The sequence below is a fragment of the Gadus macrocephalus genome, chromosome 6 (assembly GCF_031168955.1).
Source record: "Gadus macrocephalus chromosome 6, ASM3116895v1".
Taxonomy (NCBI): domain Eukaryota; kingdom Metazoa; phylum Chordata; class Actinopteri; order Gadiformes; family Gadidae; genus Gadus; species Gadus macrocephalus.
In genome coordinates, this window is record NC_082387.1 from 3,014,371 (window position 1) to 3,029,381 (window position 15,011).

Below are 15,011 nucleotides of genomic sequence, written 5' to 3' on the forward strand. Positions count from 1 at the left end.
CTGGCTCCATGGTCATTTTTTGTTTAAGTGCCTCAAAAGGAAGTTTACGTTGCATCTACCAAATGTTTAATCGAACCGACGTTCCTCAGTCTTTTCCATTTCTTGGCAACCCGCACTGTGGCACTTCCTTGTCTCAACAGTGGTAGCACACTTTTAAAAAGGCAATCGACAGCAAACCACAAGCTGGCTTGCCACCCCTCTATCCGATCAGGACCGAGCTTCTATCCTTATTGGCAAATCCATCAAGACAATTAAACTGGACAAACACCTACATTTACCCCTAAACTAATTCAACTAGCACGTTGGAATTTGAAGCATTTGCGGAAATGACCATAACAGAAATAAGCAAGGAGTGGAATGTGCAATGCAAGATACAAGCACAGATGGAGCGATGAAAAGAACAGCAAAGCAATGACCCAATGATTCAATTGGTTGTAGTAATAGGTATGCCTTTGTCACATTCTGGCATGAATATTAAATAACCAATCCCTCCCAAATTTAGCTGCTCACAGAGATAATGAAAAATAAGCATTTAACACGAAACAAATGAGGTGCATCTTTTTGAGAACGCACCAAGAAGGCCAAAGATATGAGGCACGACAGACGCCTCAAGACTGTTGAAAGGGTTCTCGACAGATCTGCCAGTTGATGCAGCTGGTCGAGACATTAACAAACTTTGTTTTGCATGAATTCACGTTTGGACAGGATAGAACATGAAGTATTTGACCAGAGGAATGGAAGGGAGAAAGTCCCAGTAAAGAAGCCCAGATATACAAACACAAAAACCAAGGGGAATGTTACAGCATTTAAAAGAAAAAGTAAATGACATATCTGAGAGTTTAATGTTGAACCGGCTCCCTGTCTCCCAATGGCATTATTAGTCACAAAGTGGGAATGGAATTAGTTAAAGTTAGAGTGGGGACAGCGACAGTACCCAAGGCTGCATTAGGGTCAGCTTTATGGTATGTTTTCATGGTATGTTTTTTTCCTTTGCCTAAAACAATAGCTTGTGAAATAACTTCAAAACTTTTTATCATTTAATTCTATGATCATAAGGTGCTGGTTGCCCTATTATGGACACAATGGATTTTCTACATATGTCCAATCGGTACGTTTAAAACAAGATCACAACAAGAAGGATGTCGTCAGCGTAGGTCAAGAAGTTATCAGGTTTGTGAGTGTGGCACATTACTTTGAGTTTGATTGAATTATTTGAAGGATTTAATTCTGTCTATCATCATGACTTCTTCCTCTAAAGATTGAATTAAGCATGAACGATACTGAGCAGAATACACCACTGAGTCCTAGGATATACATTTGGAATGTTCCCACAAAGAAATATATAATAAGAATACTGTAAAAACAGGTGTAAACAAGACAACTTTGAATATGGCAACAGAATGCGTGCTTTGGTTGATGAAATACTGTCACCGACTCAGAAAGAAGAAATTAAAGCTAAGAAAAAAAAAAATAATACATCCACTGTAAAAAAGTGTGATCTTGGTCATAATTGGAAAAGAAAATAGACGTAACAAAAGAAAGAAAAAACATATTTTCTTCTAAAGTTTAAGTCCTTTTGGATTCGTTCAGCGCTGACTGAGGAGGGGTAAGGCGCTGGTTAAGAAAATAATAATAAATCAGGAATGTTGCTAGGCAGGCTTGGGGAAGAACTCCGTCATTGAGTTTGGCATTGACTAGTCCTGCCCACCGCCCAGCCAATGGAAAGTCCTGAATTGTAGTGGGTTTGATGGAGGATGGTGGGGGGGGAGAGAGAGAGAGACGGACGAAACCCTTAAATGGCAATTTTGGACATCTGCTCTTCAAGTTGGATGATTCTCTTTTCCTGACTGCTCACCAGCTCCTTGAGGGATTTAATCTCGTTCAAGATCTCATCCAGCTTGACATCACCCTTCTGCGAAGAGAGTAGGGGGGGGGGGGGGGATTAACAAAAAAAAAGAAATCAGTTTGGGCACATACATTTGCAGAAGAAGCATGGCCGATGCATTTCCAGTCAGTTTAACTCTGGTTCTGCTGTAGGCTCTAAATAGTTAACAGACCGTTGAGGAGCAGGCTGTGATTACAGAGAGAGAGAGGCGGGGGGGCAGGGCGGGGTCTTAGGGAGGAGGTTGTGGGCACTCAGAGATGTGCTTTACCAACATCAACAAAACCTCTGCCCTGCCCCCTAAAGCGTATATGCCCATGGACGAAGACGCAGCGGCACAGTGTCGGGGGCCAATAGCAGGGCTCCATTTAGTGTACAGGAGCAAGATGGCCCAACGCCCAGAGAGAGAGAAAATGTTAAATACGACACAGCTTTGTTATTTTAAACAGTGGAAACTAAATTCAAAACACACTGGGATAATGTAGAAAAGACACACACCCAGACACTGAAACACACACCCTGACACTGAAACACCCACTCAGAAAACATACAACTCACTATGGAGGCAGTGGGGCTTCCAGTCTTGGTTGCGGGTCCCGTCTTCTCCGTGTTCTTTGCCTTGTTGTCCAGAATGTTCTTCTTGACCACTTTGAGGTCTCGGTTCTTGCCGGGGACATAGCCGTTCTTCAGGGAGACGAGGATGGGGTCTCCATTCTTGCCCTCGAACCAGTCCTCTGCCTCCAGAGCCGGGTCCGGCCCCGCCGTGTCGGGGTACAGGTCGTCCTGGAACAGGTCAGACTGTGGAAGGGGGAACGTTAAGGACCACAGAGTATGGTAGAGAATGCTCATCATGTTGGCCTTTCCTTTTCTATAATGACACTTGGCTGTTTTCCATGCTAAACTAGTGTGTTGTTGGGCTGGAGAAGCTAGAGACCAGCAGGGGGAACTTCCTGTTCATACGATTGGAGCTGAACACACCTTCCTGGGCACCGTCATGATGATGGGCTCGCACTTCCTCTCCTGCAGCTTGTAAAAGCTGGAAACAAAAGAACACACACATCATCATCCACTACTACAAACATCATCCACTACTACACCCACACCCTCCACACCCATCATCCACTATTTCACACATCCACACACCCATCATCCACTACTACTCACATCCACACACACCCATCCTCCACTACACACACATTATCCATTACTACACACAGGCTGTTGAATTTCGGGAGCTAAGTATAAGGCAAATAGTCAACAGAAAAAAGAATACTAATTGTAACCCATATGGAATATAGGGCTACTAAACCCTTTATTATTTAAAGATGCAATTACATGAGCTCTCCAGTAGGGAGCGCTCAACATAATTCCAGTAGCAGGAAAATTACACGTGAGCAGCCGTTTCCAGGGGGTCACCTTGATCCGTTACACTGGACAGACGGCAGGTATTAGGCACAACAGAGAATCTCCCAGTATAAAACAGACAGCCGTGCGAAGAAGAAGGGGTTCGGTGTTGATGCTGAAAGTTAGGCCTGTTTATAGCAGAGTTTCCGTTGTCCGGTTATTACCGGTCATTGACCGGAAGAAAATGAGGACCAAAAATTCTAAATGTCCCCGGTCAGAATGACCAATGGAAATAATTCTCTGCACAATTTGAATTGTGTTTAAATATGCTACAGTGGTCATTTGTTTAGCCAATTCATGCTAAAAAATGAGGATTTGGATTGACCCGACCCGGCCCACCGATATTTTCCACCACTATCCTTGAGCCGGGTCAGCCTTTGATCGAGCGTTTGTGTTTTTTTGTTTTTGTTATCATTGCTTTATTGGCCTAATCTGAGGAGAAATCTATGCCATAAACAGAAATATTATAGGCCTTTATTACACAGGCCTTCTCGATGCCGTGGAACGCTCCGTTCACTTGCATGGGTAGTAGTCCGGTAACTTGTCAACCCCAGCGTCTTCGGTTGCTAAGCGACGTCAACGTACAGACTATTTCACTGCTGATCAACAATGCTGGTACTGAATAAATTGTAAAAGTTATTTTCCAAATATGATTTGAAAAGCTTTGGAAGTTTATTTACAACACTATTTACATGGTTTCGGAGTAGTACACTTTGAAATTTTAATACAGTTCAGCGAGAAAAGCGACGAAGAATAAGAAGGGGGCGTTCCAGTCTGCGTAAACGGGAACCCCCACCACACGAGAACGCCCATTTGTGTCTGCAGTGGGACGATATTGGATGGTTTGGATACGGCGTGGCCAGCCGTGAACACCACCATAGACGATTGTGAAGATCCATTCATTACAGATAAGACAACAAATAGATACACACTAACCTACCCGGGTAGTAGTAAGAGAAACTGAAACACACATATCCGGATATCCCCCCCTGAACTAGACATTCCTTGACCGAACAACTCCTTTCCCAAGGAGCACTGTAGCTGGGGAATCCAGCTGCAAAGGACTTATTCTTTTGAATTTGTTTGTTATTTTCAAAAGCTTTATTTTGTATCAAATGTCAATGTTTTATGATGAAAGGCATTAAAATTGCTCATCTATTCAACCAACACCAACTCGCTTCGTGAGTCATTAGTGTTTAACTTCTTTAAGGATCTAGAGTGATGCTAGCATCCTATCTGCCCCTTCCGGCTAAGACCACGGGTGCTACATAATCAAATGTTAAATTAATATTAAAATGTTTATTCTTTCATATTTTGTAAATGTGTTTGGCTAACGTAAGCGAATCTCGGCCCACGTAAAAACTAAATGCTTTTGTCACCCTAAGCCTGTGAAAAATTTAGTTTTTCTGCACGTTATGAATTATTTATCAGCCGCGATGCGAATATGTGGCAAATTCATATAATTGTGCTGGTGAATTGCTCATACAAATGGCAGCCGGAACCAGGATGCTCAACACAACTCAGGAAACTGATAAATAGAAAGTTACCTCTGCCATGTCCTAAAGTGTCCAACATGACTGTGACAGAGATACCCGAATGGGATTGGTTTAACAGATGTATTCACTGGGGAGATGGTAAATAAACTTCCTTGGTGCAATGAAGTTAATATTGCCTTTTCGCAAAAGCTCCCCTATACAAATAATCGCATTTAATGTTAAAGGACCCAACAAGATGAGTCTTGAGTCAGTGCTGTCCATCACCACGCAGCTAATTATATAATAATAAAGTCAATAGGCAGCGTTAAAGTGGAAAGGAAGCAATCAAATAAAACAGATGTCTATAGCACTAAATATTTAAATGTACCATAAATACAAATAAAGTCGGAAATATGACCCGTTATTCAGAATAAAGCACAAACAAGTTGCATTAATTATAATGTTTACAGCCTGTGCGCCGCCATCTCTGTTTTCAGAATACGATGACGTCACGAAAATGGTTGGTAACATTCTATGTTGTTTACATAGCGGCTCATAGCCTCACTGGTAGCTTACTGCCTCAACAAAATAGATATATATTGCACATTATATATATATATATATATATATATATATATATATATGGAGGAGATAATGTGGAGGAGATAATGACTGACATCTCCCGGCTCTGCCCGTCCACAGGATGTTGTTTACAGCTATGAAAAGTAGCACACGTGTGCAGCAGCAGGGCTACCACGCTGCCTTACAGTTCGTTCATTTCATGATACAAGTAATTGTCGTGCCATTTGTGTCTGCACATGAATTTGCGAAAATAGCGCAACCGACAGTGTTTGCAAATGGATTATTTCCGATAACGATTAGAAATTATCAAGAGCATGGAGCGAGCGAGTCTGCAAACAAGACATTCTTCAAACAGTGAGTGTACTAATTTCTCTGTTTCTCTAGTAGTAGAAGCTAAGTTTAGCTCTCGTTCCTCTTCCTGGCAAGCGCGTTTCTGCGCTCTTTCTCTGCGCATAAGAGCAGCGCCCCGGTCCGATTTGACAGGTGTCTCCGGGACTATAGCCGTGTAGTCCTGGATATTTAATTATATATATTTAATATATACGTGTCTCCAGGACTATAGCCACTAAAATTAAAAATTGTTGGCACAGCATCTGGCTTCAGGCGATTGGTGGGACGAAATCTCCCATCTTCAGCAAAAAATCCCTCTTCAATGTAATCAGCCTCTATAAAGTGGTCGCTACATATTCTCTGCCCTGGTCCCATTGGGGGGCTGAGGCGTTTCAATGCAGCTAACCATCTTCGGAGCAGTTTAGGCTTCTTGACAGGAATGACATGGAAATTAACTATTTTACCGCTCTCTTTTACCCGATAATATTTGTTTGAACAGCCAGGGACAACACAAAATGACCCCCCTGTTCTTCCAAGATTTGACATGTTTATTTGAAAGCGCTAACCATTTGGATGACGTAGCGCCTGCATTTTTAAAACATGGCCGTGCCCTAGTTGCGAAAGTCGTTGTCATCAACATGTCATTTTCCAGTGAAACTACTTGAATTTCAGGTTTAATGAAAATCCATGTATTTTCAAAAATGAAAAAGCAAAGGCAACCAAAAAATGGTCACAGTTCTCATTGCTTCATTTCTACTTTAATGGATTGCCCTTTTGTAAATTGTGCTTATTATTAACTTGGCAAGAAAGAATGGTTTATTGGACAGAGCTTTTAATAGAAGCTTTGGCAATCCATAAGCCTGTGTATGCAGAGTATAGGTACATAGTTAATATATATCATACATAATACAACTTCAATATTAAAAATAATAAGGAACACAATTTGAATGGAATTATAGAGGAAGATTGACAGCTTTATACTACACAGCCATCGTCCACTAGTATACACCCATTATCCACTACTATACACCCATCATCCACTACCACACATCCAAACACACCCATCATCCACCCACTACACACACTCCCAGCTAAAGGATGGATTAACACTGCCTCCTGCTGATGAAGTCAAGTCAATCCCTATAGCCCTTCAGCCCCTCTCCTGGACTTGGGGTGCAGAACAGAAGTGTCTTACCGGGCGATCTCACACTTGTTGACATCCAGGCCCCTCTTTGACATGTAGCCCATCCCTCTCTGGGGCTCCTTGGTGGTGTAGGTGCTGAGGTAGTGGACAAAGGGCGCCTCGTCTGTGATCTCAAAGTAGCGGATGCTGCTGTCGCCCTGTTAAAACACAATCCACTCATTGGTGACCACTGGGTCCACTGCTGGAAATACAAAGAGGACCACGGCATCATTCGCTTCTGGGGCGTGTTGCATCCGTGTTCCTCGGTCAGGTACCTTTCCACAGAGGTAAACAACGTTGGTGTCGGGGTCATAGAAGGGCAGAAGGACTCCGTTGCTGGTGTCCATCTCGTGCACGGAGATGGGCTCGTCCATGCTTTCCTACAAACACAGGACGACATTAACTATTACGTTTTGAATCTTGTTCACTACTGCAATATTTAATAAAGCATAACTGACAGTGGAAATAAAATGGGAGTAATAGAGTCATCTAGTTAACAATAGAGCGCAACAGTGTGGTTCCCGAAGTAAATATCCCATTCATTTTCACTATAGAGGTTTTGATTAAAAGCCATAATGTCGTAACCATCCAAAGTATACTTACCACCAGGGCTCTACACTAACTTGTTCAGGAGCACTCGTGCCCCTAAGTTAAAAATTTAGGAGCACAGGAAAAAAAAATGGGGGCATAATAGGTTTTTGTTTAGAACATTTATTAGCATGCAGAAATTGCACACCAACAGCACCAATTTACTAAAGCAAGATTAAGACAAATAACTAGACAAGATTACATTTAGGCTACACAAAACAGCACCAATTTCGGCTTCCACCGTACCAGGGGTTATTGGGCTGGGTGCGATTTATATAGAAATCGGGACAGCGAGAATGCATAGTGGACTCAATGTGTTTCACAACAGCATTGCGTTTCAGGTTAGGGTTCCCCGTTATAAACAGAGGAGCCTGCCATTGCCGATGGGGCTTCCTTACAAAATGTACAGAACATTTTCATGTTCTTAGCATCATAAACTAGCCACCCGAAATCCTTCAACCAGTCGGGGGTTGAATTTGTAGACTTTATCGACTGGTAACAGCATTAACTTTCTCCACGCAGTCTATTCATAATATTGTAATGACCACGGAAGAGGCAGTGAATGAAGTATTGATTAGACAGCGATTTAGATACCTAATAAACCGTTTGAACGCCCAAGACTGGTAACCATAGCAACGTAGGTAAACAAACCCCGCTAAACCTTCCCGTAGCGCTCCCCGCGCTACGGCCATCCGGAGGCGCACAGAGCTTTTGGCAGTGATATAATATATACAATACAATTATATACTATTCTCTATAGAGCTCGGGGAGTCGCAAACGGCAACAATCACTTTCTCCTCCATGCTGCGGTTCACCCCGGACTGCACTGCAGGGAACGGTTGGCCGGTTGAAAACCGATTGGCTGTTACGTTACGCACGTCACTCAGTGGCTGTCATCACGCGAATGTCGTGGCAAAGTTTAAATATTTCAACTCGAGCAAAAGTGGCGTGCTGAAAATCCACCTGAAATCCACGTGAACGCGCTCGCCCGTGCCGTGTCGCGCTGCAAATGGTATCGCTGCTTTGGATGGAATCGTTTCTATGAAGGTATTATTGTAGCAAAAGTCTTTAGCACCTGTAACTGCAGAATTTGAATGCATACACTAAAGTCACAGTAAATTTGAAGTCGTATATATTTATTTTGCATGTGTACTCTAAAGTCACAAATGTGTAACAGTACATTTGTAGTCGTAAAAAAAATATAAATATTTTTTATACCATTGTAAACACAAAATAGGGTCTACGAGTACGCTAATCTGTGTTACAGGTGCACAAATCCTTTTGCTACAATTATTGCAGCGCAGTTGGTGCAAAACACATTCGCACACCCGTGTTTCATAATCTGAGAACATGCCCAAAAGGTGTGCATTCGTAAACCCAAATTTGAACAAATGCATCAGAAGTTGCACATCTGTGAACGCTATGTTAATTCAGCATTTTAATGAGCGAGCACAAAACCATTTTACAACTGCTCGAATCTGCTCCTGCAAGTCTCAGCTGTGGGTTTTTTTGCAGGTTGTTTTGCAACACCCCTATGTGTAGCAAAAGTATTCGTATCCGTAGATGACAGAGCGTCCGTGAGCGGGACAAAATAGTCCCGCCCATAATTTCCTAATCCAATGAAAATCGCCGGCAGGGATGCATTTCTCAAATTACAGTGACGGCTGGTGGTGATTTTGGGTGGGTGGGCTAAAGAATGCATTACATTTATCAATACTTCACAGGGCTCCAGATGCCATGAGGTCACCTTTATATCTCTGTTCATAACTTTCATATAATGTGTATGATTTTTAAACAAGATTAAGGTGTAGAGAAAGGCATTTCTTTATTTGAAGCACAATTATAAATAAAAAGAAAAATAAGGTGTTTAAAGTGCTTCACTGAGCTGAAATTGAACATTTCGAACTAAACCATTAAGCAAAATAAAACTTTTTTTGTGCTTAAAGTATTGCACAATTAAAATGTTGACTGGTCTCCCTTTGCGCAAAATGCGGCTGTAGACGATCACACTCTTTGGTAGAGACGTCTGTATCGCCGTCAATCATGAAGGACATGTAGGCCTATGTGGCGTTTCCGACGTCCGCAGCTGTCTTTTGCTTTAAGGTGTCGCCCATTAGGCCTACTGCAATGAATTGTGCACATGCCATCTCATTGCTATAGGCCTACGTCGGGTTGATGTTTAATCCATTTCTCTTCATGAGAATAATTTCGGATTTAAATTGAGAATGGCAACTCCTCTTTGGCAATGTTGTATGCAACATTAAATGAGATAATTTCCGATTCCTTAGAGAACCTTATTGTTACTGCCTGTCGCTGAAATGCAGTTTGGAGAGGGGCCACTATCTCTACACACTTGTCACGTCATGTTGTGTTATTTAGACAGCTTTTTTAATGTTTCGATACGAAACGTAGTTGACCCGCTTACAAATGCACTATTACCGGCCATATTCTGACCGCACTCCTGACAGTAAATCTGTACATCGTTTGGTTGATGTGTCCCCAATCTTTTCACTTCCAATTTTTCCTCCAAAGACATTAAAGAAAACCGATTAGAAAGTAAATAATCCACTTCATTCATTTTCATGCTAACGCCCGCCATACTGCACTTGCGCTACTGTGCTGTGATTAGTCGAAGGACACTGTACTGTAGCTACTGTGCTAGGTCAGCCTTTGGGCTAAACTAATTTAGTCCTACTGAACGGAGGTGGGTATCCTTTATCCTACATTATGTAAAATGAAATGACTTAGTTCAAGGGAATTCTCCCCAAAGTATTGCATTAACATTTCTGAATTTATGTTATGGCGACCATTAAAATACATTCAAGGACATTTGCGGCATGTTAATGAAATACTTTGGGGGGAATTCACAACTAAGTCATTTCATTTAACATAATGTAGGATACCCATCTCCGTTCAGTAGGACGCCCTCTTCACTTCTCCAGAAAGAAACGTATCCCGTGCTGAGTATGCTGCGATCTTTATAGCTCCATGGCTGGCACGGGGTGGGTCCCAGTGTAATTTGAGAAATGCATCCCTGCCGGCGATTTTCATTGGATTAGGAAATTATGGGCGGGACTATTTTGTCCCGCTCACGGACGCTCTGTCATCTACGGATACGAATACTTTTGCTACACATTTACCACCTAGGGGTGTTGCAAAACAACCTGCAAAAAACCCCACAGCTGAGACTTGCAGGAGCAGATTCGAGCAGTTGTAAAATGGTTTTGTGCTCGCTCATTAAAATGCTGAATTAACATAGCGTTCACAGATGTGCAACTTCTGATGCATTTGTTCAAATTTGGGTTTACGAATGCACACCTTTTGGGCATGTTCTCAGATTATGAAACACGGGTGTGCGAATGTGTTTTGCACCAACTGCGCTGCAATAATTGTAGCAAAAGGATTTGTGCACCTGTAACACAGATTAGCGTACTCGTAGACCCTATTTTGTGTTTACAATGGTATAAAAAATATTTATATATTTTTTACGACTACAAATGTACTGTTACACATTTGTGACTTTAGAGTACACATGCAAAATAAATATATACGACTTCAAATTTACTGTGACTTTAGTGTACGCATTCAAATTCTGCAGTTGCAGGTGCTAAAGACTTTTGCTACAATAATACCTTCATACGTTTCGCCCCTTCACGTTTGGTGTGAACGCACAATATAGTGCGCTGTGGAGAAGTCACTCGCACGCGTGCTCCTGTTCTGTTTTTCTCGTTCGCACGCCGAAATATTCACTCGCAAATGCGAGTGAAATGGGCGCACTGTAGAGCCCAGCTTACCACGCAACGTTATATTGTGAAATGATGGTATAAGCTCTCCTAACTTGTAGCTTCTTGCAGTAGCTAAAAGTTAAAGACGTAAACATCTAGGTTTTAGAAAAACCTGTTTTATTTGAGATGTCTTTGAAACCACTACATTACACTACATTATAATCCTAAAATGTGAAATGATGTCTTTGATTGGTGGAGTTGCAGTTACCATGAAACGTTTACTGCACCCGCAAAAGTCAAGCCGTGGATGACTGCTAAACTCAGTCTCCGATGAGAGATGCATGACCACATGCATTTCAAACTTCAAATGGCTCAGTTTATGGCCAAATAATATGGCCTAATTCACACATGGAAAAGCGTTTTCTTCCACAACTTCATACTAAATCCTCAAATAAATGTTGGCACATATACAACACACATATAATATGCGGTAGCTGTGGTTCTATTTAATTATATACGCAATACATTAACAAACATCGTTTCTTACCAGTATTGTATGCATTATCGTCATCGACTTGTGTTCCAAATATGCATGCGTCCCCCTGTTAATATACATTGCCATGGACTGTATTATGCTTTACGTGTTTAGTTTGCGTGTGTTTAAACTGATGGACGCACACACGCGCGCTCGCATTCATTAATTATTTTACACATACACACACGCGCGCCTGCATTCATTCATTCTTTTTAACACTCACTCGCGGAAAAACAATGTTTTCTCACGATCAAATACTGATCAATCCTAAAAGTTATGGGCTTGTACGCGTACAGCACGTTTGCTGTACGGTGTTTGCAGATGCATTGATTTAAAAGTACAACTTATTACCGCTGTATCAGCTGTTCTTTCCCAAATAATTTACCACGAATGTTTGGCTAGGTAGATGAGAGAAGCAAAGTGTATGCGTGAGGTGCACAAGCAACATTATGCATGTGCCCTTAAAATAGCATCTGAACAACGCGCCACTGACTTTAAACCAGGTATTTCCTGGTTTGTGGCGCAATTGTTTTCTGAAACTGAAAAATAGCACCAGGGAACGTTTGCGCCGGAACACGCCTCCTCCTTTGCCGAACCGCCCCTTGGGGCGCAAGATCATTCCCTAATTTACCGACACGTGGTGGAGGGAAAAAAACGCTCTGCGCCAGTTGCGAACTAGCAACGACCCATGCGTCAGTGTAGAAAGTAAATTGCGCCGGATGCAAGATAGGGCCCAAAGTCGGCAGAGCAGAGAGCTCCGCCTCTTGGGAGACATTGGTGTTCATTGATTGGCTGGGTCTGGTGTGGAGGGGTGTGGCTGCCTACCGGGTTCCACAGGGCCAGTTGTCTCTCGCTCATTCGGCTGAAACCCGTTGTGAAGACATTCCCGTCAGACAGGAAAATGGCTCTCATTGGCCGAGCCCCTTCATGGGCCTTCTCCTTCTCCTACCAGGTTCAGGTAGAGAGGTGAAACAGTTAGAACAAGAATGTGGGCAGAAACAACAGAGAAATAATGTTTTGATTAGGGCTGCAATGATTAATGAATTAATCAATAAATTTATAGTTTATTATTTCTCTGTCATTTATCAAGTACAAATACCAAACATTTGCTACTTAATGCTTCAGAAATTCAAATATCTGGCTAATGGATCATTACAAAATGAATACATTTGTTTTTCTTGACTGCTTAAGATGTCGCTTTTAAGTCTAGTAATTTTTTATTTCATTTCATATTATTTATGACATTCTAGACTATTAGAACATATAATAAGATAAGAATAATGAACATAATAGTTAGTTGCAGCCTTGGTTTTGATATATCCTGTTTCTTGGTTTGTGTGATGGAGGGGGGAAAAGAGGTTGCTCTCACGGCGACGATGGTCTCCTTGCGGGGGTCGATGACGCGGATGGTCTTGTCCTTGCAGGCGGTGCAGATCAGGCTGCCGTTGCGGTTCCAGCAGGCACTGAAGATCACGTCTGGGTGCATGTCCTCCAGGGTGATCATGGCTTCCCCCGTGCTCACGTCCCAGACTATCACCTGGTTGTCGCAGCCTGGCCACACGCATAAACACTAAGGGACATTTCACTAAAGTATACAGTGTCTGCAGTGTATGGTACTACGATCATTGCTACATCTAGAATAACATTTAGGGCATGAAGCAGACGCTTTACCCAAAGCGATTTACAATAAGTACTTTTGTCAGAGGGAAGATAAAAAATATATTGCTGTCTTTTCAGTAAGGATGTTCATAGAACCAAGTGCCAAGCACTAACAATCACCAGGTTAACCAATTCCTCTTATAAAACAAAAATAGCTAGGATAAGATGCTACACAATGCTAAGTACTATTTATACGTGCAAGGACGTACAACATACAATAAGTGCCAGATGTATAACATATAATAAGTGCATAAGAGGGGGGTAGGGGGGGAGGCTATGCAGAGTCTGAATAAGTGAGTCTTGAGTCTTGCGGAAGCTGTTGAGTGACTCTGCGGCCCTGACATCAGCAGGGAGCTCGTTCCACCACTGCAGTGCCAAAACAGAGAAGAGTTTTGTCTTGATGATCGACCTTTGCTTGCTGTTAGCATTGGCGGTATCAGGCGTCAAGCTGAGGTTGTTGAGCGGAGCACTTGAGCTGGGATGTGTAGTCTGACAAACGCTTAGAGGTAGGCAGGGGCATTTCCATTGACAGCCTTGAAGGGCCAGTACCATCATCTTGAATCTGATGCAAGCTACTACAGGGAGCCAGTGGAGATCACGGCCATGGTAGAATTTAGGTAGGTTACGAGGTGACGAGCACTTGGACAAGGAGCTGAGCTGCTTGCCTCATGAGTAAGGCCCGGATCCTGCGGATGTTGTAGAGGGTTAATCTGCAGGATCGGGCAATCACTAGATCAATCACTGGATCAATCACTGGAGTATAACTGATTGTCCAGTACCACACAGGATTTTCTCGCGGTTGGTGATGGAGACACTGCAATGTCCTCGATAGTGACCAGTAAGCTCCACATGAGGGGAATATATTTCCTGACATAAGGAGGAGCTCAGTCTTGTTGATGTTAAGCTTCAGGTGCTGGGCAGTCGTCCAAGTGCTGAAGTCTGCCAGACATTCTGAGATGCGTATTGCAATTAGGGTGCTGTCAGAGGAGGGGAAAAAGAGGAATAGAATAGAGTGTCGTCAGGGTAGCAGTGATAGGAATGACTCAGTCACCGCGAGGAGGGCTGTCTCAGTGGAGTGTGCGGTCTTGGAAGCCTGACTGATGAGGGTCAAGCAGCTTGTTTTGAGAGATATACAGAAGAAGACGACAGTTGGTTAGCGATGGCACGTTCCAGTGTTTTAGAAAGGAATGAAAGAAGAGAATCTGTCTGTAATTCTGGATGTCGGGGGTGTCAAGGGTCGGTTCCTTATGGAGCGCCTTGATTCTGGCAATCTTGGGAGGACGCTGGAACAAGTCTTGAAGTGAGTGGGAGAAGTTGATTAGGGCAGGGAGAAATGGCAGGATGTCGCTCTAGACGGCCTGGAGGAGTGAGGAGGGGATTGGGTCAAGGAAGCAGGGTGTGGCCTGGTTAGACGTAACTATTCTGTTGACATCTTTGACGGAGAGAGATTAAGTGGATAAAAACAGAGGTGGGGATAGGGGGAGGAGGATGATGGCAGGGGTAAGAGAGGAGCTGATGTCCTTCACCTCCTGGGTAAAGTAGGTAACAAAGTCAACAGCTGTGTGGGCAGAAGGAAGGGGAGGGGGGGAGGGAAGAGAACATGAAAAACTGTTTCCTGGGATTGGAGGCGGAGGAGTTGATTTTGGTC

General features: G+C 42.9%; 1 protein-coding gene and 1 long non-coding RNA gene across 2 annotated transcripts in view; both read right to left on the minus strand.

Moving 5' to 3' along the window:
- The window catches only part of coro1ca (coronin, actin binding protein, 1Ca), an 86,799-nt gene that overhangs the window by 738 nt on the left and 71,050 nt on the right, over positions 1–15,011 (minus strand). The window contains exons 5-11 of the mRNA XM_060053008.1: positions 13,074–13,255; positions 12,530–12,649; positions 7,132–7,236; positions 6,869–7,014; positions 2,861–2,918; positions 2,441–2,680; positions 1–1,912 (exon numbers count right to left, since the gene is read on the minus strand). The exon at positions 1–1,912 is cut by the window's left edge and continues 738 nt beyond it. Of these exons, the coding sequence (XP_059908991.1) occupies positions 1,793–1,912; positions 2,441–2,680; positions 2,861–2,918; positions 6,869–7,014; positions 7,132–7,236; positions 12,530–12,649; positions 13,074–13,255 (971 nt within the window). The 3' untranslated portion in view covers positions 1–1,792. The remainder of the gene's footprint in view (positions 1,913–2,440; positions 2,681–2,860; positions 2,919–6,868; positions 7,015–7,131; positions 7,237–12,529; positions 12,650–13,073; positions 13,256–15,011) is intronic.
- Positions 3,935–6,862, minus strand: LOC132458771 (uncharacterized). Its single transcript, XR_009525947.1, has 2 exons — positions 5,010–6,862; positions 3,935–4,958 (listed from the first exon to the last, which is right to left on the minus strand). It is a non-coding gene; the product is annotated as an uncharacterized LOC132458771 (long non-coding RNA).